General features: G+C 43.8%; 1 protein-coding gene across 5 annotated transcripts in view; it reads left to right on the forward strand.

Moving 5' to 3' along the window:
- Positions 1 to 24,566, forward strand: part of KANK1 (KN motif and ankyrin repeat domains 1) — a 124,555-nt gene that overhangs the window by 90,206 nt on the left and 9,783 nt on the right. For 3 of the 5 annotated variants that reach the window (XM_064735454.1, XM_064735455.1, XM_064735456.1), the window contains 5 exons: positions 6,927 to 9,578; positions 19,560 to 19,778; positions 20,604 to 20,712; positions 21,701 to 21,910; positions 23,846 to 23,933. In XM_064735454.1, the coding sequence (XP_064591524.1) occupies positions 6,927 to 9,578; positions 19,560 to 19,778; positions 20,604 to 20,712; positions 21,701 to 21,910; positions 23,846 to 23,933 (3,278 nt within the window). Of the gene's footprint in view, positions 1 to 5,821; positions 5,974 to 6,926; positions 9,579 to 19,559; positions 19,779 to 20,603; positions 20,713 to 21,700; positions 21,911 to 23,845; positions 23,934 to 24,566 lie in introns of those variants that run through there. The other 2 variants (XM_064735453.1, XM_064735452.1) reach the window with 2 other exon arrangements.

The raw sequence follows: 24,566 nt of genomic DNA on the forward strand, positions 1-24,566 counted from the left end.
CGTACATGAAAAATCAGGAGGTGTTTCCTGACAGCCAACATGGCTTCAATGAGGGCACACCATGCCCAACAAATATGGGGGCCTTTCGTGGTGGGGTGACAGTGGATGGTGGGATCCAATATTATCTACCTGGATTTAGGCAAAGTATTTGACACTGTCTCACCTCTCTAAACCAGACACTCATGGATTTGATAGATGTATAAAGAACAGACTGGATGCCTGCACTCAAAGAGTTGGACTCAACAACTCAATGTCCAAATGAAGATCAGTGACACCCCCCCAGGGTCAGTAATGGGACTGGCACTGTTTAATGTCTTCATTGGTGACATGATCAGTGGCAGCACCCTCAGCACATTTGCCAAGGATACCAGGCCACGTGGTGTGGTCAGCATTCCAGGGAGCAGGGATGCCATCCAGAAGGGTTGGGAGGTGGGCCTGTGTTCTCAAGTACAGCAAGGCCGAGTGAAAGGTTCTGGATCGGAGCAATCCTGAGCACAAATACAGGCTGAGCGGAGAACGGACTGAGAGCACCCTCAGGGAGAAGGACTTGGGGATGCTGTTTGACAAGAAGCTTTAAATAACCCAGCAATGTGTATTTGCAGCCCAGAAAGCCAACTGCATCCTGGGCTGCATCCACAGAAGTGTGACCAACAGGTCAAGGGAGGCCATTCTCCACCTTTTCTCCACTCCTGTGAGACCTGGAATACTGTGTCCAGGTCTGGATCCCCCAGCATAAGAGGCATGTGGACCTGCTGGAGTGAGTTCAGAGGAGGGTCATTAAGATGATCAGAGGGCTGGATCATCTCTCCTGTGAAGACAGGCTGAGAGAGTGTGAGTTGTTCAGCCTGGGGAAGTGAAGCCTCCAGGGAGAGCTTCCAGCAACATTCTGAGCACATACAGGGGGGCCTGCAAGAAAGCTGGAGAGGCACTTTCTATGAGGGCATGTAGTGACGCTTTTAATGTTATTTGCATTGTGGCTGTGATTGTTTATTCTCCTGATGCTGTACTCATCCTATTTCTAGAAACAGCATGGTATTAAAAGAACAGAGAAATTCCTTAAATTCCTTCTTTTACCAAAGTTGCATTGTAAATGGGCCATCTTAGCCTGGTGCCCTGGTGTTTGTTCCCAGAGCAAGCAAAACACAGCAGCCATCTGAACCATCACTTTTCAACTGATGCTGCTTATGTTCATTGACTTAAGGTACTACATCTCTGTATCTTAAGAACTGACTGTACTCTGAATTGACTTAATTCACATTTCTGCAGCTTAACCACTGCAAATACCTGAGCTGGAGCATCTACATTGTGAAATAAAACCCAAATAAATACTATACAGCTTCACCCCTTCTCTGTTATTATCATGGAAGTTGATATCCCCCATTTTCTGATTACAACCCCCACCCTAAGCACTGAGTATTTAGATGTCAGATTTAAAAGTCAACTCTCCAGCTAGGGTATTGGCATATAAATTTTGAAAAGTAATCTAAAAACTAACTGTTTTCCCAGTTTTCTGCTTCTCTTTTTTTTTTCAAATTAAATTTGCAGCATACATTTTACACTAGAGATTTATTTGTTTGGTAAAATGTGCAGTAAATGCTCCTCTGTAACAGGAGAATCCTCCATCCCTCTAAGTGTGGGTTTGGTAGCAGGGTCTGTTCTGGTTTGGACTGTAGTCCCCCATACCCAACAGTATCAGGTGCATCAGGAGTTACATCACATTTGCTTAGAGCATGACTGCAGCTGAGTATGACCAAAACAGCCTACCTTCCTTACAAGGCAGTATTTATTGGTTGTTTTCCATGGCAGAAAAAGAGATGAAGGTGTTATCAGCCACATCCACAGCACAGTGTAGCATTCTGGGCAGTTGTGCAGTTGTGCAGTTGTGCAGTTGTGCAGGGCTCCTGTACAAGCAGAGCTGGGCCATCCCAGCACCACAGCCTTGTGCTGCAGGAAGGGTGGCTGAGGCCAGCACCCAGCCCCAGGGTATGACCACGAGCAGCTTGCTGGCTTGTCCTGCCTGCTGGGCCAGTGTGTTCTCCACACCTGAGGTGTGCTTCACATTGCCACTTTGTGCTGTAACTGCAAAGAGAAAATCAAACACTTGGTGCTTCTGCTGTGTCTGGAAAAGTACAGAAATTATTTGCTGTTTCTCTAAGTTTTACTCTCTAGGTTCTTGGAATTAAAAAAAAAAATCTTTTAGGTCAATAGTTTAGTTTTTGGACTTTTCCCCACCAGCATTTTTGAAAACAAGAGAGACCTAGATTGAACTGTTGGGGAGCAAGTAGTTTCATGGCATCTCCTGTATATTTCTAGCCAAGAGAAAAGTGATAAAATGAGTGTGAAAGGTTAAGGTCTGTTTTCCAAGAGGTTTTATTGTGGTTGTTTTGTTTAACTTATATTCAAATCCCAATGCTTGAAAATGAGAATGAAAGAAAAATGGTCAAAATTTTTTTTTGCTTTTTTTTTAAAAAAAAGTGCTTGGCCTCATGAGTTTTGGATCTTTTCAGAAGGTGAAATTGATGTTTTAATACAGTAAAATGTAGAAAAAGAAAAGAACGAAAGTAGTATTTTGGAGGTGGGGGAAGAAGGGGAAAGTTCACCAATTTATTCTCTGTTGTAGTAAGGAATCAAAAAGTCAGAACTTTTCTTTTTTAATTCCTTTTCCTGGCCTAGATAAGCTTTCAAATTGAAGCTGTGAGATAAACATACTGATTGACTCCATTTATGCCAACTACTGCTTCTGCATTTTTCCCTTTGCAACATTCTTTATTAATTGTCTTACACCATAACTCTGGAAGGCGACCATTATTCATAACAATATTTCAATAAAACATATTACTTTAGTAGAGTCAAATCCATGATAAAAATGCATTAGAGCAAATATCATAACCAGATGGGGACAATGGGCTCAACATATGATATCTGTGTTTTTCAAGGCACCTCAGACTTTCAGTGTTGGAAGTAACATCTTGTGTTTGCTCTTCTTGGACCCTCCAAGTCAGCTCTACAATAAAGGTTTTCTAGCATGCAGAACCAAAACTCAATGTGTGCCCACAATCCCCTTGCTTTTGAATTCCTGAGATGTCCTGTGGCACAGAAACAAAATATTCTATTCTTTTTCCAGTTCTCCTGGTCTGAAAGCTGCCATGATTAGTGTGGACTCAGGTAGAGCTGACTCGATATTTTAATATACTGATGTTCTTGTGTAGTGCATTGGATAGGATATAATTTAATAGAAGTTGGCAAGACTGGAAAGTTTGGACAGAGTGAGTCCCAGTGGTACAGAAAGTGAGGAGTACATTTTTTGAACGCTACTTGTGTCCTCCTGCCCATGGTTATCCTGTAGCAGGGAGGGAAATGAAGTCTATGTGTACTTCTGGAGAAATGCATTAATAATGACAGTACCACAACGAGGTCTCTATGCTTCACAGAGTGTTCTGCTTCACTAGTACTGGATTTAAAACATGATGTGTTTGTGTCTCATTGCATTTGGACTTGATGATCTTAAAGGTCTTTTCCAATCTTCCTTTTCTACAAAAAGAAGAGTGTCTGCAGCATTTGTACAGACACAAGTGTATGTGTTTGTGCATCTGCACCTGTGATTAATACTTGCCTGATATACTACAGAGGCGAAGGGAATAGTTCTAACTTCACCAGTGTCCATGATGAACTGGCCAAGGATGAGACAAGGAGCCCAACAAGAGTGTTTGTACTGTGTGGTGTTTGCTGCAATATTTCTATGTCTGTGGGCACAGGAATCTTTGGCTCACTTGAGGTCTTTGGGCATGAAGGGACACTGAGGTTCATCTGGGGTACCTGCTGGTGTAGCATTTGGTACTCACCCACCACAGCTAGGAAGTGAATGTATCCATGGTTCATCCACGACCTAAGGGCTGAAAAGGCTGCACCCTTACCAGGTGTTTATTAATTTCATTTTTATTAGATTTTTTTCCCCTTTTGGAACCAACAAAATCATTTTTGTTGCTTCAAAACAGCCATCCATTTTGTTTTGTTTCATGTTTAGCAGGCACGCCCATTTTGACTTTTCTCTGAAACAACAAAATGCTCAAAGGCTTGGCACAGTTCCTGCAAGCTGCATCAGTGTTGTGTTGGTGGTGGTAGTGGATTGCATGCCTGATCCCCTTCTGTCTTAACGTACCAAGAAGTTCTCCAGGAGTCAGCTGACAATACTGGGGTCGCATGGGTGGAACGCTCACTCTGCTGTTTTAAGGAGAAGCAGCAGGCTCTCAGCTCCAGGCACGTCTTGTGTTTTCACCACAAACAAACTCAGTCTTGGCAGTGCTGCCAGCTCAAGCTGAGGACCAGAGAGATTCCACTGTGAAGACACTGAGTTGCATGCATGTGTTGTAGAGAAGTTTATTGAGGGATTCAGTGTCAGAGTGGTTGTTTCTCTCTTACTGTATTTTTTATAGGTTTCTGTTTAGCAGTCTTAATTCCATGAAGAACAAAATATGTAAGAGATCCCAGTTTGACTCCCATGACTGAACATGAGATTTGCATGTCTTTTTAGAGGATTTATGAATATTTTTCCAAAGATGCATTAATTCTTGGCCCTTCACAGAGGAAAAGTCTGTTCTTCCTTCCCCCATCCAACACTTATTCATTATGCCTAAGGACAGTTTAGAAAAATTGTTTGACTTCACTGGTGTAGTGATGGGAAAATCAGAGGTGTTGCTGGGTAGGAGGACAAGGACCAAGACAAGCAAAGGAAAGGAACTGGAGAAAATGGGACAACAGGTAAAACCGATGGAGCTTGAATTTACATGGGCTGGACCAGATTTTGGTCTGTAATTGGTGGTGCAAGCAAATGGATGTAAGAAATACAGGGAGAAAATAGTTGAGAAATACAAAGTATGACGACAAGGCAGAAAGAATCCAGAAGAGTACAGGGAATGAGGGTCAAGGAGAGAGTAGGCACAAACCTAGGGTGCAGGCAGGACCGACCTAGGGTGTGGAGGTATTGGGGTGTGAAGAGTTTTGTCTGCAGGGAATGGAGCCACATGAGAATCTGGCAGCAGAGTACTGACTTCAGGGAGGAAGAGGAGTAATTTAGAGAATATGCTCTCATTCTCTCCATGGCAGTGGGAGTCCTGAAGATTGTTCCCCTGCCTGACATTGAGGCAGTCCTACTGGACAGCACTGAGCTGTGGGTCCTTATGTGTCTGAAGTGTTTTTGTATGCATGTATTTTTGCTTCCAGTGGTATTTAGATGGCTATTTTGGGTGTATCTGTAAGTAAATACCACACCACACTGACACTCTGGTCTTTCAGCAGAAACATGTGCTCTGGGGGGGTTGTTTGTGTCTGTCGAGCCCTCTGTCTACACTGCAGAACCTAGGTACTAAGGGTGACCGGGCCGGCCCCGGTGCTGCGGCTCTGACATGTGCGTGCCCGTGTCTGTGCCTCCGTGCTGTTCTCTTCCCGAACCCTGGATGGCAGGCTCTTCTGAGCAGCGTCCTCCTCCATAGCTCGGGATGTCCTGTGGTAGCCACAGGCATGCCATGATAGAGCAGTTACACTATTTGCAGGCAAAGCTTTTCCTAAGTATGCCAAGGAGACTGGAAAAACAGGAGCTCCCCCCCCCCCCGCCCGCCGAAAACCTTTTCAGTACAACATTAAGTCACTTCCTGTAGTTGCACTAAGTCTAGAGCTTCTTTTTTCCCCTCCTCTCTGCTCCCTGCCTCCTCCTTCCCTGAGGCTTGTGTTCCTTTCGGAGCACGCGGCTCCCGAGCCTCTCCTTCGGGAAGCGGGAGGGAGCGCAGGGGGCAGCGCGGCGGGCGGAGCGCGGCGCGGCGCGGCGCGGGGGAGGAGGACGGCGCTTCCTTATGGGGTGATTGAAGCAGCAGCGAGCCGGAGGGAGGCAGGGCTCCGGCGTGTGACACATGAAGCTGGGACAGCCATACGTGGCTGGAAAATTTGCAGTGTGGGGGCAGAGACATGTGGCTAAGTCAGGTAACCGGAAAGCTGGCTTTTATTATTCCTCTAGCGCATAACTTGCAATATATGTTTTTCCGTTGTTTTTTGGTTTGGTTTTTTTTTTTCCTCCCGTTTATTTGTATGTTTCCTCCTGCCAAGTATGAGGCCAGGAGGAGCAGGTTGTAAGGCAGTGCTGTATATAAATACGCAGCCTGAGAAAACCCAGCCGATGTATTGAACTTTTTATTTAGATTGCTTCAGGAACAGGTGATTCCTGCGGCTGGAGGGCAGGTGGGTGCACCTCTTGTATGACGCTTGTCGCTGAGCAGGGGGTCGGGACCCTGCTGGAAGGGGATCTGGCTGCTCTGGTGATGGTGGAGCTTCACAGAGTTTAAAATGAAAGAGGCAGAGGTGCTGGTGGAAGTAATACGAGCTGAGAGCAAATTGGTGGTGCTGCTGTTGCAGCAGCACTTCCCAGAGGCATGAAACAGCGCTGCAGAGCTGTGTAAAGTCCACTGGCATCAGTTGCATAAGGAGCAGGGTCAGAGTTCCCATTGCCTGCTTGAATGCACCCTCTAGAGAAGTTGGTCTGCCGATGATTCGTGTGGTACATTGTAATCCTGTGGTCTTTACATGATAACATAACATGTGGGAAAGCTTGGTGGGGCATAGGAAGACTGGAAGGATTTGAGCAAGGACTGGAAGGATTTGAGATACTCGCTGTGCCCCTTCATTAACAGACACTATCTCTGTGTATGCATGTGTTCACATTTATGTGGGTATGCACTTCTCAGCATTTGAAAACCCACTGATTAACTTTTAAAAAGTTAATCAGGATTTACTGTTAAGGGTCAGTCAGCGGAAAGTCGGTCTGTTTGCTGAGCTGCAGCAGCAGTTTCTGCCTCAGGCGTGCAGTGAGCACCCATCCTTCTGCGCTTGTGTGTGAGTACGTTGTTTACTGAATGCTGATTCTGTTTCTTCTTTTCCAGAAAAAGAGGAAGTTAATATAAATGGAGAAGATGAAAAAGAACGTAAAGACCCTTATTTTGTGGAAACACCTTATGGCTACCAGCTAGACTTGGATTTTCTGAAGTACGTGGATGATATACAAAAGGGGAATACCATTAAGAAGCTAAATATAAGAAAGAGGAGGAAAGCTGTACCAGCCTCGGTGGGTACCAAGAATTCTGGTGGCCAGTGCAGTGGCTGGACCTCCACAGAGTCTCTCTCTTCATCGAACAGTGATGAGAACAAGCAGTCTTTGGCAACGAGGTGTCAAGTAACCTTGCCTATCCCTGCCAAACCCTCAGTTTCCTTTGAAGTATCTCCTACCTACTTAACTGTCCCAGAGAATAAACAGCTTCCTCCTCCCTCCCCCCAGCCTCCTCGGCACAACCTGCTTGTAACAAAAACCCTCATGGAAACACGGAGGCGACTGGAGCAGGAGAGGATGATGCAGATCACGCCTGGAGATGTCCGCAGGCCTCGACTTTCCAGCTTCGGAGGCATGGGCTCCACAAGCTCCCTCCCCTCTTTTGTGGGATCCAGTGGGTACAGTCATGTGTCTCAGCACCTGCAGAATGGGTATCAGGGGAACGGCGACTATGGTGCCTGTTTCAGCTCCTCACTGGGCAGTTCCATTCGGCACAGCCCCATGAGCTCGGGAATATCCACACCGGTCACCAACGTGAGCCCGGTGCATCTGCAGCACATCAGGGAGCAAATGGCAGTTGCCCTCAAGCGTCTCAAGGAGCTCGAGGAGCAAGTCAAGACTATTCCTGTGTTGCAGGTCAAAATTTCAGTGTTGCAGGAGGAGAAGAGGCACATGATGGCTGAACTGAAAAACCACAGGAAAGCCACTCAGAATGACACATACGGTTTCAGAAAGCGATCCTATAGTGCAGGAAATGCAGAACAGTGGGAACACATGTCTCAGGTGAGAAGAGGTGGAGAACTGTATATAGATTGTGAGGAAGAGATGGAGAGTGTGGAGCAGAGCTCTCAGAGGATAGAGGAGTTCAGGCAGCTGACTGCTGAAATGCAAGCCTTGGAGAAAAAAATCCAAGATAGCAGCTACGAAAGTCCGGCAAACCTTCAGGTGAACAGAATAAGTCTGACAAAAGAAGCCCGATCTGTTGCTGTGGGTGCTGATGAGAACATGAACGATGTCGTTATATACAACAGATCGACAAGGCAACACAAAGAAATAGCTGTGGGAACAGATAAAGAAGTGAAGGAGTGTGGAGTTGGGGTGACAGAGGCCATGCTTGGATTGTCTACAGAGGCTGAGAAGGAGATAGAGCTTCAGCAGCAGACCATCGAAGCCCTTAAGGAGAAGATATATAGACTAGAGGTGCAGTTAAAGGAAACCACCCATGACAGGGAAATGACCAAATTAAAACAGGAGTTGCAGGCAGCTGGGTCTAGAAAGAAAGTGGATAAAGCCATGATGGCTCAGCCCCATGTTGTCAGTAGGATGGTGGAGGCAGTTGTACAAACGAGAGACCAAATGGTGGGAGACCACGTGGACGTTGCTGATTCGTCAGTGGGAAACCATCTGCAGACGAGCAGCATCGGCACCTCCTGCAGACCTGCCACACGGAGCACGGCTGCGGGCCCCGAGCTCCTGATGAGCCGATGGCTGGTGAGGGAGAGGGCAGACGTGCAAGATCAGGGTACAGGGAGGTCCATGGAGCTCCATGATAAGTCCGTGGGCACAGAGACAAGCATTTGTGAGACAGGTGTCAACACGGAGGAGCCGTCAGAGGTGCCGAGCCCTTGCCAGATGGTACAGGCGGTTGGAGCAGTGAGGTCTGTGGGCTGCGGGGACTGCTCGGTGAACGTGGTGGTTTGTGTGCCCAAGGAGCACGTGTCCCGTGAAACAGCCACAGAGGCTGTACCCAGGGCAGAGGCAACAGTGATGGCTGTGCCTTCCACAGCTAGCCAGCAAACCAGCACTGCTTTGGAGATGGTGAGCCAGTGCACCAGCACAGAGGTGGCCGGCCTGGCAGACTGTGGGACTAACACCGCTCTAAGCAGCTGTGATAAGCAGACCGGCATGGATGGCGTGGAGCTGCGGAGTGTGGCAGTAGGGGATGGCCGGGTGAAGGACATACATGCGTCTGCTAAGATGCGTTCGGTTGGAGTGGGCACCGTGCTCTCCAGCCACCCCAGCTTTGAAAAGCCTTCTGCAGTAAAAACCAAAGACTGTGGCACTGGGCAGATAAGTGTTTATGAGAACTATCTGGTTGGTCTGAAAATGAGGAGCATTGCCTGTGGACCCCCGCCGTTGCCGGTTGTCCCAGCTGGCACCAGGAGCATAGGCGTGGGGGGAGAGTCTGTGTGCGACCCCGTCAGCGGTCAGTCGGAGAGCCCTCTGCCTCCATCTGAGCTCAGGACAGGCTTGGATCACTACATTGAACGCGTGCAGAAGCTGCTGCAGGAACAGCAGATGCTGCTTGCTGAAAATTACAGCGAATTGGCAGAAGCCTTTGGGGAGCCCCACTCCCAGATTGGATCTCTCAATTCACAACTCATCAGCACCCTCACCTCCATCAACTCTGTCATGAAATACGCCAGTACAGAGGAGCTGCGTAGCCTGGACCTTCAGAAGCAGTGCATGGAGAGAAGCACCCCATCAGGTAAGCCCAGCATCAAGGCACGCATCTGGTGCCTTTTTGGTTCTCTCCCAGGGCTGCACATCAGTTGCCTGCTAGGCTCTCAGTTAGTCGGAAGCCACTGTGTAGCCCTCCCCAAAGAAGCACAGAGCATTGCACTGTTATGGGATGCCCATTGGGTATTCCGTCCAACCCATCGCTGGCAGCTGAAAAAGCAGTTTTATCTCTCCCAGTCCAGCAAGCTCTGAAGGTCCTGTTGATGATGGTGCCATGTCTCTGACTATGCAAGAGAGGTATCAAAAATTTTGAAAGGTTTAACCACCAACATGTTGACTTCATATTATAACTTCAGGAGTTTTGAGGTTAATGCCCATGGGTTTGGAATTTTAAACTTGGCATGCATATTTTTTAAAACAACAGTGTCAGATTTTTCAGAGCCAAAAGTCACTTAAAATGTTGGTATCAAACTGACTTGTTTCCACAGACATTTGCCTAGATTTTGTAGTATTTCTTCCAAAGGCACATTGCCTTTGTTCCTTGTGCTGCTCAGACAGAGAGCTGTGGGGTGCTTTCCCTATTCCAGCAGGGCTGATTGCTTTATAATAGGCAACTCCAGAGCACTTCACAGAAACCACATCTTGGACTTTCTCTGTTCCAGTAACTGTTTGTTGTAATCCCTAGTTACAGCCTCGTGTTTAAAAGGCATAACTACTGCTGGAGGTTTTGGTGACCCTCAGGAAAGGCAAGAATTTTAATTTAAACACTCCTTGCTTTTTATTTTTTAATTTTAAAAATATAGACAATTATTTTGAGGGATTTTTTTTTTTATTCCCTGGGGTAGAGTTGAGTACTTTTAATTTATTTTTAATGTGTCTGATCATCTAGTTTAAAACTTAGCCATTTTTTAGTATCAGTGAATCCAACCACATTACTATTAAGTTTGTAAATGGTGGCATCCTGGAAACCAATATGTAATGCCTGGTGGTGACTGTTAGATACCTCCTTCTTGCTCCTGCCATACAGTGACTGAAACAAGAGGTTAAGAAGGTGGCAAAGACTGGCTCAAATGCATGTCCTGTAGATGCTGAATAGTGAAAATACCTTTGAGTATGTACTATTTAATGTCAGCATAATGTTATTGGCTAATCCAAATAGTTACATAAAGGTCTTGCAGCTTGCATACTGTCTTAAAACTTACCTATTTTTGTTAAAACACAGCTTGGTAAATCTGTTTTTTTAGCACATCTGTGGATGTGCTAAATAGAGCCATCCACGTAATAAGTTGAGTTTAAAAACCTCAAAGGTTTAGGTTCTCATAGTGAAGGAATAAGCAACATTTATGTAGTAGTAAGGAAAACAGATGATACTCTGTCTGCATACATGCAATATGATACTGTATAAGCAATATTTTTATCTTTCTGGTATGCACTTTATATTCCAGTCTGCTTAGAAGTAGTGATATAATATTAATAGTAATAGTAATAGTAATTATAGTATCTAGCAGACATCAGAAATGTCTGTAAAACAGCAGACCAGAGTTATCACTAGCTGTAAATCCTTAATTCCTTTCCCAGCTTTTACTGCACAGTATCAAATGTGTAGTCAAGAGGTTTGAAAGCATTTAGACACAGGTGGAAAAACAGATCATATTTACTAAAAATGTTAATACGTGGATTCAGATTTCACATTCCTGATAAAATTATTTTGGAATAATTTTATTTTAACTTGTAATGCCATTATCTTTAGCTGTGGATAATGAGTGTAAAATTTCTTTATTTTTAGTCCCTGGTGAGGGATGCCTGGATAGCATACATAAATCAAGCTACAGTCTATAACAGTTTAGATCCATGGAGAATTGGAGTGGAAAGGAGGTCTTAAGCCTGAAATGTTACCCTGTCTCTTTCTATTAATTCTGAAAATACTGCCTTTAATACATTTATATGTTGGTCCTGGTCCTGTTCTCCTTCCTATGGTATTACAGGTCATGTGTTACATGTAGAGAGATTATTTCCTGAATGAAGCACTAAATTGAATAATTTTGTAATCATTGGAACTAATAGAGCCTTTCTTTTTCCATGCATCAGTATTTCATGACAGCTTGTGAGCTCTTAATAAGTCTTCTTCCTCGCATTTAGATCTCTTGGATGTAGCTTTTCAGGTGTGTGTATGAACTCAGCCAGTTCCCTTTTCTCTGGGCCTGGCATCTCAGACTGATTTCTGTAAAGCTTTATAAACACAAAAAAGCCTTCAGAGCACCGAGTTTCTATTCAACTTCAGTTCAAATAAGCAACTGAGTTGAAGCTATTTAGAGAAGCGTGACTGCATGCACCTCGGTTTTTTTTTTAGAAAAACAGGCAGAAGTGTCAGTTTCCAATTAGCATCAGTAGTGTCATATTTAATGTTTTATTCAAAGAGCATCTTAGGAAGTATCTCTTAGAGGCCAGTTTCTTTTGAGGCAAAAATACCTGAGCTAGCTTTGAGGCATATGCCAGCTGTGGTTTATCACTTCGTGGGAATCAGTTAGGCTAACTCTGGACCCTGGTGAAACCAACGAGGACAAAAGCAAGACTCAAGATGTGCTCTCTTCTCCCAGACACCATTACCTCTCCCTCTTTTCCCCTTCTGGACTCTCTTTCCTCTCCTGGAATTGTTCCACATTAAAGCTGTGGGACTTTGGTCTCGAGAAGAAAGAGCACCTCTCATCTTCTGCTTTTGTCCTTGTTGGTTTCGCCACATGATTTGGGTACCAGTTTGCCATACTAATGGATCAGTGCTCTGTGCTGCTTCTGAGGTAGCACATCAGCCAAGTTCCCAGCTTTACAGATTTATCTCCCTGTTATTGCTGGGGAGACAGGGTGTGCTGCAGGGGCCTCTGCCACCTCACCTTCCCAGACACAGTTTGTGGCAGGTGATGGAGATGCAGGCAGGGAAGCTGGAGCCTGCTGAGCAGGACACAAGGCTGGCAGTTTTCATCTCTAGAAACCTTAGACCACTGAGATGATCTCTGAGCCAAGTCTATTAGCAATTGGTATTTTGCTTGTTGCAAAATAATCACCTTCCCTTCTGTAATTTGGCAACTCCTATTAACATTTACATATGTACTGTCTTTCAGCAGCCCTAGTGACCTTAGGGAATTCAAGCCCACTGGCCAGATGAGCACATTCATAAATGTTAATTTATGACTCTGCAAAGTCATGTTAGCTGGCCTTGGCAGCCTGTGTGTCCAGATTATCCATATGGATATGGGTCACAAACCTAGATGCTAATTGATCCATATTCTTAGACTAGACAGCATATAGGAAGCCTAAAGGGAGGCAAGTGGATTAATCTCCTCTGTTTGTTGCACTAGATTTTTAAAGAATTTTCAGGATGTTATATTTGAATGCTCATATGATGTGTTTTGCGAGATACCAGCCAGAAGCCTATTGTCACTTGTACAGGTTCTAATTACATGGACTTTTCACAAGTCTTTTACAAGTCTAGGTGGCTGTCTTTCACTAGCAGGGAGTTTTCAAGAATGGTATTTAAGAACAACTGATCTGCCATTGCCCTGAAAAACTACCTGAGCACACTTGACCTGAAAATGCATTGCTATTTTGCCTCAGTGGTCTTCAGATATCAGTTTTATTGTCACATTTTCAAACAATCCTGACTGAGTGTCCCGGTAGAAGCATTACACTACTTAGTCATCTTGAGGAAGGGGGCAGCTTCTTGAGTTAAAACTTCAGGGAGTGAAATAGGAAGCATGTGGTGTCAGAATGTCTAGAGGGTTTGGAAATCTTGATGTGCCATCTGGTGGAAAATCTTCCAAGGTTTTCAGCTTTTAAGTTTTAACCAGAGCTGGGGAAGCAGGCTGAGGGATAGTGGAAAGACCAAAAGAATGATGTGAGAAGGCCCTGGTTCCCCAAAATTGGACTAATGAGGCAGTGTGAACATGGATGTCTTCTTCTGTGCTGTCAGTTGTAATGCAGGCAGTTGCAGAAAGCCGTTTTTCTTTGCAGCTCTTGTGTTGGAGACACCTTTCTCATGAAGAGCGTGTCATTTGACAGGTTAGTAGCTTCTCTCCTGGCAGCACAGACCATGCTATTGCAGCTGAAGACTTAGGGGCTTGCTTGAGGCTCAGAAGGCTGTGCTGATGTGGCACAGGTATGGTGGTGATCCTGTAAAGCTCTGGGTTGCTACAAATCACAGTGGTTGCGCCTGTGTCTGGGCAGGTGAAGGAAGTCCTCAGCTCCAGCTGCCACAGATGCATGCCTTAATCATCAGATTAAGTTTCTGTACAGATGTTCTCGCTTGTGTAGCAAACAGGACACATCCATCAGTCTGCTGGGAAGATGTGGAGCATTTTCCACGTTCCTGGAAGGTTGTGCATGACACAGAACAGCCACGCAGATGGTCCCACCTAAGTTCTACATTAATTCTGTTTATTTACATGTGTCTGGCTGGTGTCTCAGAGAATACAGTGCCTCCTCTGCATGTTTACTGGCAGGTGCTTTCTGCTAGTTGTGACAAAATGGGAAGCTCAATGGGAATGCTGTTCAAAAACGGTGCCAGCCTCCATAAACCTCTTCTGAGAGGTTTGATGTACCTTCCCATGTCATATGTTAACACAAGCTCATTACTGTTGTCATTATAAGTGCTGTAATATTTGCTTGTTTGACTCAGTGGTAGCACTGCTTGTAGTGTTTGAATGTAAAAGCTGCTCTATCTCCTATCTCCTGGCTTCTGCTTCAGTTAGCAGAGAACATAATTTACCACAGTATAGATTATTTTTCCCTTCAAATTTATTGCTGCTTATAGAGTGGCAATCTGCAGTCTGCTAAGCTGCCTGTTAGATAGAGCCCCAGTTTTCTCCCTGTGGTGTGGCACAGAGATGTAATGTTCAAGCACTGAGCTCTGTTTTGGAGTTCCACTCCCATGGTAACAGACACAGCTATGACTGTTTAATAGCAAGAGATTCCCATTTTTCCAAGGAAAAAATAAAACATCAGCTGATAAAGTCAAATCCACTTGAATGAGAGAGAAAGAAGTACTCCAAGCTGACCTTCCTACTGTGCCCAGCATCATGAGATGCTTTGAACCACCACTCCTCAGGGAGATGAAGGATGGCTCTCACCAAGCTTCACACACAATTGTCTTGGAAAAGAGAGCCTTTCATAAGTAAGATGATTATCTGCTTCAAAGATGTGTGATCTTTTGTGGTCAGTCATGTTTAATGAAAAGAATTGGGTTCAACTTCCAGTTTCAACAAGCTGGATTCACAATCTAATTTGGGGATAGAAAACGACTTCTTAGCACAGAGAAAATGGTTAAAGTGGGAGTGAAAATTAGATTGTTCTTGCAGTTCTCTGACTAGAGCCTTCATCCGATTAGAAGGAGTGTTTTCCCTAGAGCTGAATGATAGTTCAACATCTGCCAATGCTCAGGCCCCAAGAGAATCTGCCTTCTGTCAGTTTATTGTATAAAAAGCTCATGAGTGGCAATTTTTTGTTTTGAAACTTTGAGTTCACTCACTTTTAACCTGGGATGGCTCAAAAGTACCTTTTATAATGAAATTGCTTTCTAGTCTCGTGAAAGTACTGCATTCATCAGCTGGATGGGTTACTATCAATCGTTGCAAATGTTTAAACATAACATGTTTGCTTATTACTGCCTATTTATGTACCTTAGTAGAATGGGTTTATTCTTTGATAGTTCTGATATGTAGACCAAATTGAAAGTGGATTAAAATAATTTATATTTTAAAAAAAACACTTTTTAGGCATGACAGTTTAAAAACACTGGAGGAGAGTACTTCAGTTAAAATAATTTTGTAATGAGCTTATTGTTACTGTAAAAAAATCATGCAGTGTAAAAGAGAAGTATTTCCTTGCTATATATGCTCCAGACAGTATTTGAGCACTGTCTTTAGTGGGAAATGTGTATCTTGTATCACTGACTATTATAAACATATTGTGCAAATAAATGCTTGCACTGACCAAAAGGTTAAAAATAAAATCTTTCTGCAGCTACCACATAAGAAAAGCTTGTGCACTTTTTTAACCTACAAGCCTGTGATGTTCCATCCAGAGAGTTGGGTTCTCATCCTGATGGTATTTAATCCCCCAGCCTTGCTTGCACTTCTCTTGATTTCCAGTAGGATAAAAGTACTGTCAAGCTAAATTGGTTTTATGGTAATACTTAGGTTTGCTTCCATCAAACTAAATGGAAATTTTCAAAAGTGAATGAAGGCCAGACTTCTGTTCCTATGAGTTCATCACAAATTCAGAAGAATCTGTTGAGTTCCCTAAACCAGCTAACAGCATGACTACTTGTGCTGTCATAAATGTGAGGGAATGTCCGCAATTAGGAAGGAAAATTGCATCCTAATAACATTATATTATAGGTGCCAGAAATGGTATGGGTAGTCTGTTGCTTCTCTGTAGCAGCTTTGCTGCCACCCTGGTTTAAATTGGTGAGATTTTCAAAAGAAGCACAAGTGATTTATGAGAGGAGATTCCTTCTAAAAAATTAAAAATATGTATTCTCATTCCTTCAAATCACTGGAGCTAAACCCCTGAAGATGGTCCAATCACTTGTTTCTCTGTGTTACTGATAAAAGCAACTTTCTGCTAAGTGTTTATGTACAGATGAAGTTGCTTTCTGCGTGTTTATGTACAGATGAACCTAGCAAGTTTTTTGTTTGGTGTGTCATATTTTTGCCTCTAAATTACACGTGAACTTTCCAAAATTGTCTACTATATTGAAAAATACATAAGAAGTTTTTGACAGGTTCCTTCTGTAGCTCACTATTCTATATCAATACCTAGAAACTTACATCAAGTTTGCAGTATTTGCCTGGAACAGTAAGCTAAGGAATATCATCAAGGCAATATTATTATCTGTCTGGAGGGTCTCTGAGGGTCCCGAGGGTCTCTGTCTGGAGGCAGTGCCTGACTGAGGATTGACCTGTTGGCAGATTTGCTGTCAGTGCTGTGCACCACAACCTGGAGGATTCTGCTCAAGCATACTTGAGATCTCTCTGAAGTGAGAGGAACAGTGTATTTTAAGGTCTGTGTAGACCAGGTCATCTTCAGCCAGGGTTTCATTTCCACACTGGAGAGGTGTGCACTACCTCCAGCTGTAAGAGTGGCCCTGCAGTTCTGTTGGAAGAAGAAGGAACTCGGTTCATTTGGCTTTTTGGTTTGCACAGCAGTAGATTAATCTATTAAATCATGGACCGTAATGTTGGGTGGTACAGCTCCTTCCTTTGTCTCTTTTTCTCACCGATTTGACTCAGTGCTATCCAAGTGTCTTTATGTTTGCTGTCTTGAAAAGGGGAAGGCCTGGGAGCTGATATTAAATGATAATTAATGGCTCACAGTGTTAATACTGAGTTGGATGCAAAGCTCTCTTTCCCTCATCATTGGGTACTGTGCATGCAATAAGTGTAGACATCTAAGAGCTTTGCAGGGAGAGTGAGTGCACTGACTGGTTCACCTAATGCACATTAATTGTCTCCTTGCCCTCAAGTCTTGATGTCACCCTCTTTTGTCAGGTGCCAGGAGCCAGCTGAGCAGAACCCTTTTCTTCTTCATTGGAAGGCATGGACATCATGCCCTAGATCCTGAATTCAGTCTGGTGCTTCTCAGCCAATGATGCATGTACCAGAAGAGGGAAACTGTTGAAATCATCTTGCATCTGTTGAAATCATCTTGGTGGCAGGTTCAGGATAGGCTGTGAGTCAGGGGAGAGAAGTCTACTACTGTCCTCATTTCTGTCTGTCCTACCCTTCAGCTCCCTCCCCTGCCTGTCCCAGGGCAGGAGGGAGACACCTGAGGAAATTTAGGCTTTGGGGGCATGACAGGGGTCCACCAGGTGCTGCTATTGTTTCACCTCAGGCTGGAGCCCCACTTTGCCCTGCCAGAGTCCTGCCTTCAGCTCTGGCATGCAAAGCCCAGCTGTGCCTCCAGACACACCATGGTTGTCGCAGCTGCTTCTGTAGGAGAACCCTGCTGTCTGGCAGACTATGCAGACAGTTCTGCTGAAAGCAAACCTGGGCATCTTGGGAACTTTGCATGTCTCTGGATGCTTCAGAGCAGGTTTCCTTCACTCCTTTTCATGTCCTCAGAGGCCAGTCTGGAGCAGAAGGGGTGACCTGGTAAAACCAGCCCAGGCAGCCACCACCTGCTGCAGCTGGAAGTGATTACTGTGCTTGATACTCTTTAATTGTACCTGTCACAGCTCCAAGCAAGCAAAGAGACAGTTCCCTTCTTTTTCAGCCATGGGAGTTTAAAAATCATTCTTGGCTTGATGTTCTGTCACCTTGGCAGCCCTCTTCTCCACAGCTGTTGGATGAAGGATGATGCTTGCTGTTGGGAAGAGACCTGACCAAAGTCAGTCAGTGCTGCAAAGTGGGTAGTGGTGGGGGAGCAAGGGCAGGACTTCCCTCATGCTTTTCATGCGTGTCCAGGTGCTCAGCCATGTCTCTAGAAGCGTTACTTCTACCTAGGGGGCCCGGAAGCTGCTGCCTTCTTACACACACACACTCACACACACACACACACACACACACACACACTTTTCACTGTTAAGAAAAAGCAATTTTTCTGTGCTGCTTGTGACATGATGGTCAATGCCCTGCTGTGTGCCTTTTGCTGCAGACAGCTTTCCCTGCATGCTGGAGGAGCTGTAATCCATGATGGAAATGGGCAATAGGCCTCACTGCTGGAGAAGGGTGCTTTGGGAAATGCATGCAGGGTGAGACTTGGTTGGAAACTCAGAGACTTCGGTGGCAATGGGAGCAAAAAGGAGGAAGCTGCTGGGAAGTGACAATGTTTGGAAAAATCAGCTTTGTTATGTCCTGTCATAGGAAAAATTCACTGAGGTGAAGAAACAAAGGGGAAAGGCAGTCTAACAAAAACAGCTTGCTAGACAGAAATTAGCTGTGTGTCTAAAAATTAATGTTTGGAATTTACCTTACTACAGTGTGTTAGCACCCTGTGCAGTGCCACTTAGATTTGAATGAGAAGGCTGTGCCTTAGTTCTTGATAAATACAAAGGCAAAAAATAATATACAGGCACACATCATTGAAAGCAAGAAAAGAGTGGGGGAAAAAAAAGTAGTAGTGTTTAAAGCAAGTTAAACTTCAGCTTTTTTTCCCTTGAAGGCTAACAAGATCTCTAGGGAGGCACATACGTATAAGAAACCACTCAGTGTGTTTCACAAACAAAAGCATTTGTGCAGATTTGTAGAGAAGTTGTAATAGCACAGCTGGAGTAACTCCAGGGGAATCTGTGAAAGTCTGTGCGTAATTAGCACTGCCTTTTGAATACACAGTGGGAAAAAGTGAGTGAATGCCAAAAAAATCAGCGAGGGGAAAAAAGTATAACCCAAAGATTTGAAATTTGGTTTAAATACAACTACTAGCTCACTACAATCCTGACCAAAAAAAAAAAAAAACAAAAAAAGAAATGTAGTGTGTGGGAGTTCATTGCAGTTGTCTCAGCAATAGGGCAAAGCACATAGCTTTCAGAATTAGTTTGAGTACTGGAAGAAAAAGGAAAAATTTATGCTTTCATGGAAAATGACATTTCTTAAAAAACAAGTACAAAGAAAAGGTTACTGTTCTTGCAGAAAGAACCTTCAGAGCCTGTGAACATGCTATGCTCCTCAGGCATGTTATGAAGGAGCAGCTCAGTGAGCCCACCCTGACCACAGTGCCAGGAGCTGAGGTCACTGCTCATACTGAAAGAGAAGGAAAAAGAAGGACGTTCCTTTCATGCATTTTAAAGCCATTATCTTTATAGCTTGTCCTTGTATTTTATATCTTTATCAAAAGAAACACAGCCATTTTTTTGCATTTTCTGAAAGTGATCACAGTCTTTTTAGGTCCTCAGAAAAGAGTATTTTAAAGGACAGGCTTTTTTTTTCTAGTTTGTTGAGCTTTTTTTCCTGTGGATCACAATATTGATGGAAATGTTATTGTTTAACTCATCAGTGATGCCTGCTGTCTTCTTTGGCAGGTGCTACTTTGGAGTACATCCCTCATGGCCAACTTGCAAATACACACTTAACTTCAAATTTGCGAACGCTGAAATTGGAACAGGACACTGTGCCCACTCAGGAGGAGAGGAAGACTCCCCTGGTGGAAGCTGCTCGGGGAAGGAAGTCTTTTTCTTCTCAGGATAAAGCTCTCACTCCAATTAATCTGACAGATGACCAGCTTGCCTCAGGTCTCTATGGTAATAATTGGCTCACATTCACTTTTCATCATGCTGGTGGAGTCTGAATATGAAAGACAGTTAAAGATGGTTTTCAATATTCTCAAAAATGCAAAAAGCAGGAAAAGATGCAGCTGAGGGGAAATTCACAGTGTGACACTGCGTGTCTGCAGGTAGTGGTTAGGTTTTAAATGGCAGATTGTAGCACATCAGTGAAATGCCATTTAGTGTTTTCCTAAGAAAAATCTACTGAAAGATAAAGGGTTAATAATTAACTTAAATTTTTATGCATCTTCTACCTTCCTTTGTATAGAGATTGGTTTTAAAGTTTTTTCAGTGACTTCTAAACCTAAAAGACCATCTTTGATTGAACCTACCTGTTGAATAGTTTGTTAAATATGCTATATGTATTGTTAAACATGCTGTCTTTATTAATTGTGTTCATTCTGGCATTCTGCTGTTCTCTGACACTAAGAATTAAGATTTTGTTAACAGAATAACAGATTTAAGTGTTAAAAGTTTTTTGCCAATAGCAAAGAAAAACAAAAAGTTCTTGTCTTTTCTTTAGGTTTTCTAAAGCGTCATGAAGATTAGCAGCATGTTGTAAGCATGTTAACTAGGCTTAACTAGTTTCCACAGCTGATTTTGAAGCTGTTCTTCTGTATTTCCAGTGTGCATGTCAAACCATGACTATATATATATTAGAAAACCCAGCTTCAGATGGTAAATTACAGATAGAGCTGTTGAAAAATATAGTTATTTTTCAAAATCAGCTATAATGCTGCTGCATTCAAAGCTGGCTACAGATTTATACTGATATGTATGCTTTATATCCCTTTCTAATAGTATGTACTAATAATGAGAGCACACTTAAATCTATCATGAAGAAAAGAGATGGGAAGAAGGATTTGAGCAACACCAAGAAGAACCTGCAATTTGTTGGCATTAATGGCGGGTAAGAGACCTGTCTCCAAAACATCTGTTACTGTAGCACTTTTCACAGCAGGAAGAAGAGAAGGAACCCAGGAACACATGCATAGGTTTGGGCTGTCCTTCAGACTGAGGTGCAACCATTGAGTGTAAGGATCAGAAGGAGGAACTGAACAGCTCTTAATCCTCTTGTGCTTGCAAGCCATATATGGCATCAGTCTCAAAGACCTGTACATTAGATTGCTGCCACATTTACCACAGGAAAGTGAAGCAATCTCAGACAGCCATGAGGACATTTCTCAGGCAATGCTGTAGTAACCAAAATTTACATATATCTTTGCTAGTTGACAAGCACAGCATTATACTATTAAACAATACAGCAAGAGATGCCATTGCTGTAGAATTAATTTTTCTGTCTTTGTGTTCCTATACAAATACAGAGGACAGTATGGAAAATTGTCTTCTTTTAAAATATTACTTCCCCTCCCAGAATGTTTTGAAGACATTTTTAAAATGGTTTCATCCAGTTGTTTTTATATAGCTTTTCTAGCCTTTTCCTCAGATTAGTTTTTCTTTAGTACAAATGTTTTGTGTGGTATATAGCCTAAATATCTCAGTTACCTAATTTCCTACATATAAGCTAAAAGTATCATTACATATATTGAGGGAAAGTTATCATAGGTTTGTTAGATTCCCTGCTTATATCTGCCTAGTAAGGCTGTACAATTTACTCTGAACAAAGGAATTTCATTCTGGGGATAAGGCAAGGTCTGATAAAATGTTAAGACATTTAAAAGAGGTTGTTCTTCTTTCTTTGCACTGTGTGTACATAATACTGGCAGTGTCATTTGCCAGTAACACTGAGTTCAGTGAGTAGAAGAGGTCTCCGAGGAAAAAACAGGAGGACAAAGCTTTTGCAGGACATTTTTCCACTTGTGCCAGTGCAAGCAGGTACTGACTGCTGCTGAATGGCGCGGAGCAAGCACTTCTGCCCCTGCCCGTTCTCCCTGTAGGTATGAGACCACATCCAGCGACGACTCCAGCTCCGAGGAGAGCTCCTCCTCAGATTCGGAGGAGGAGTGCGGGAGCCACGAGTACTCCTGCGACCAGCACCCAGAAGAGAAGCAGCCCGCCCCCCATGCTGCAGAGCTCTGCACTGTGGGGGCAGAGAAGGACAGTCCCCTCCCAGAGTGTGAGGCCGAGGAGGTGGAAATCAGAGAGAGGTAGGTGCCCAGCCTCTCCAGAGTGTGCCTCTGAGGCATGTCACCTCTGCCTCCTGTCATGGAGCAAGTTGTGTGGGCTGTGCTTGTGGAGAAAGCATCAGCCCCAGCACTGGCTGACTGCTGCCCACTTCCCTCCTCCTCCTCAAGTGGGTAGCCAGAGGCAGCTTCATGGCAAAATGACTCTATGTGAGCAGGCAGAAGGTGTCAGAGGGTATCCTTTCCAGCAGCTGACCCCATTGATTTTAAATGATTCATTAGCAGAAGACCCTGATGCCTGCCCTAGCAGAGGCTCTCCCAGGTCACAGCTGGCACTTGCCTGGGAGCAGGCAATGCCTTGTTAATGTCCTGGCATGTAAGCAAACAAATTAATCTTGACCCATGCACACCAGGTCAGCTGGCTGCTGCGAGTGCATCTTGCGTTTGCACTTTTCACAGCATCTTGGGCATGGCACAGAGAGATGATGGGGTACAGCACTGAGGACACTGAGATCATGTGCTTCATATGATATGAGATTGTATACTGTAATACACTTTCAAGGCTGCCGTCACACACTTGTTCAACATGTCATGTCTTAGGGTACTTTTCAAATTGCTGTGTAAGGTAGAATTTGACAGACAAGGCTGTGCTTTTTAGGCATATGGAAAGAATAAAGTGGTGAGTGTTTACTGTTTCTTGGTTAGCAAACAGCAAAAGGAAGTATGAACTGAGAGAGTGAAAGGATCTCTTACAGATAATGGGTTTGCTAGTTTGGTAATTTGGAAAATTAGGTAGGTGGAATAACAACAGTAAAAGAGCTAAAACAAAATTAATGTCATGTTTCACTGGAGATGTAGCTTAGCGTCAAGTTATCAGTAATTGTCAACTGTTAAATAAATGAGATGCAAAAATTAATAATTAAGACCTTGGAGGCTCTGGAGCTGTGTGTTTTTTGAAGAGCCCTGAGCTTACTTTATACAGTACTGTAGGATAGCCTGTTGTTTTACAGGTGGCATAAAAAGATGGGCAGTCTCTCAAAAGACCTCTCTGATTTTAATTTACAGTAGCAAGGGGTGATTGGGCAGAGGAGCAGCAGAACAGCTTAAGCTGTTCATACTTAAGGAGCACATTCCGTGCAAGCTGAGTGCTCTGGCGATGCCCTCTGAGGGAAGAGTCAGGGCATGTGGCCATGGTGCATGTGGCCGTGTGGCCATGTATGGCAGTGGTGGAGAACTTCACTGCTCTGCTAGCACTAGCAGCTGGCTGCTAATCCATGAGGGCCAAAATGCCCATCTTACACACATGAGTGTGTTAGCTTCTCTGCTTTTTGGGAGAATTTTCCAGAAAAACTGCCATTATCCTCCAGGCAGGTTTTAGGCAAAGATGGTTGGCCAAAGCCTGGTACAGGCCTTCTTGACCTTTTTTTTTGGCCCGCCATGAGTTTAGAAATTGGTAATGACAAAGGAGTAAAAATTAAGAGGGCTGGAGAAAGAGAGTAAATTTCCTGAGCGGGTGGGATGAGAAAGGCTAGTTCCAGTGAATGGGAGTTGGCAGGGAGGCACCTCTTGAGCTGTTTCCCACTGCTTAATTCTGTTTCCATTACAACTACTGGCATTTCTCCTTGTCAATCAAGTAATCAAAGCACACAGCATATAAAGTGTGCTCTGCAGTCACACAGCAGTAGGTGAGAATTCCCACTAGAAGGGTTGCCAAGTCTTAGAGCATGAAAGTGATGTGTTTCCTACTCTCCATTCCTGCTGCTCTTCCCACACTCATCTCCATTCAGTGTGGAGGGAGTGTCTGTGAGAAGAGCTGCCAGAGTGGTTTCTGCATGGTAGGAGCAGATGGCTTGCCTGGAAACTTTCATTCCCAGACAACTTTCAGAAAAACAAATGTTTCTTTACTGAAATGCTGATATAAAAATTGAAACGTGTCATGTATTTTGCTGTCTCCCTCAGGTACGAGCTAAGTGAAAAGATGCTTTCTGCCTGTAACCTGCTGAGAAACAACATTGATGACCCCAAGGCCTTAACCAACAAAGATGTGGTAAGCAATTCAGGTGAAAATTTTCTCTTGAGATGCAATAGAAAAACTTTAGGGAGAGGTAACTTCTGGTTTTACAGGACCAGCACTGCAGTGGCTAGGCAGAAGAGGATCTCATCTTTGCTGCAAGAGTCACAAAGCTCTTTCTACCAGGACACTTTCATCCAGAGAATATACTTGTGTTTTGTGTGCTTAAATGTTGTTGTCCCAAGGCACACACGTAAAAACAGTAACATGAAAATACAGTTTCAACACACCTGTGCATTCCTTTGTTATTCCTGTGGGTTTTTTTGTTTAGCACTGGAATGGTAACTCTCAGGCCTCACATTAGGAGGCTGCAATGGGTGAAGACTCTGTTGCATGCTATGAAAAAACCTCAGAGTCTGTTCTGAAATACTAGGTGATGTGCCTTCTGAGTGCAGGATGCTGTTGGTCTTGTTTAGTGCACTGGTGGTTTTTGTATCAGTGCTGCAGAGAGAGTAACAAGGATTTATTGTTAAAACTTAACAAATACTCAAGTCTCAGGACATAAAATTGTATTTGCCTTCTTGGAAATTCCTCAGATAGGGATTGCCTCCTCTACTCTATGAGGGCACTCTGAAAGCAAAGGAACACTGCTTAATGATATGAAATTGA

Source organism: Zonotrichia leucophrys, chromosome Z (assembly GCF_028769735.1).
Source record: "Zonotrichia leucophrys gambelii isolate GWCS_2022_RI chromosome Z, RI_Zleu_2.0, whole genome shotgun sequence".
NCBI classification, from domain to species: domain Eukaryota; kingdom Metazoa; phylum Chordata; class Aves; order Passeriformes; family Passerellidae; genus Zonotrichia; species Zonotrichia leucophrys.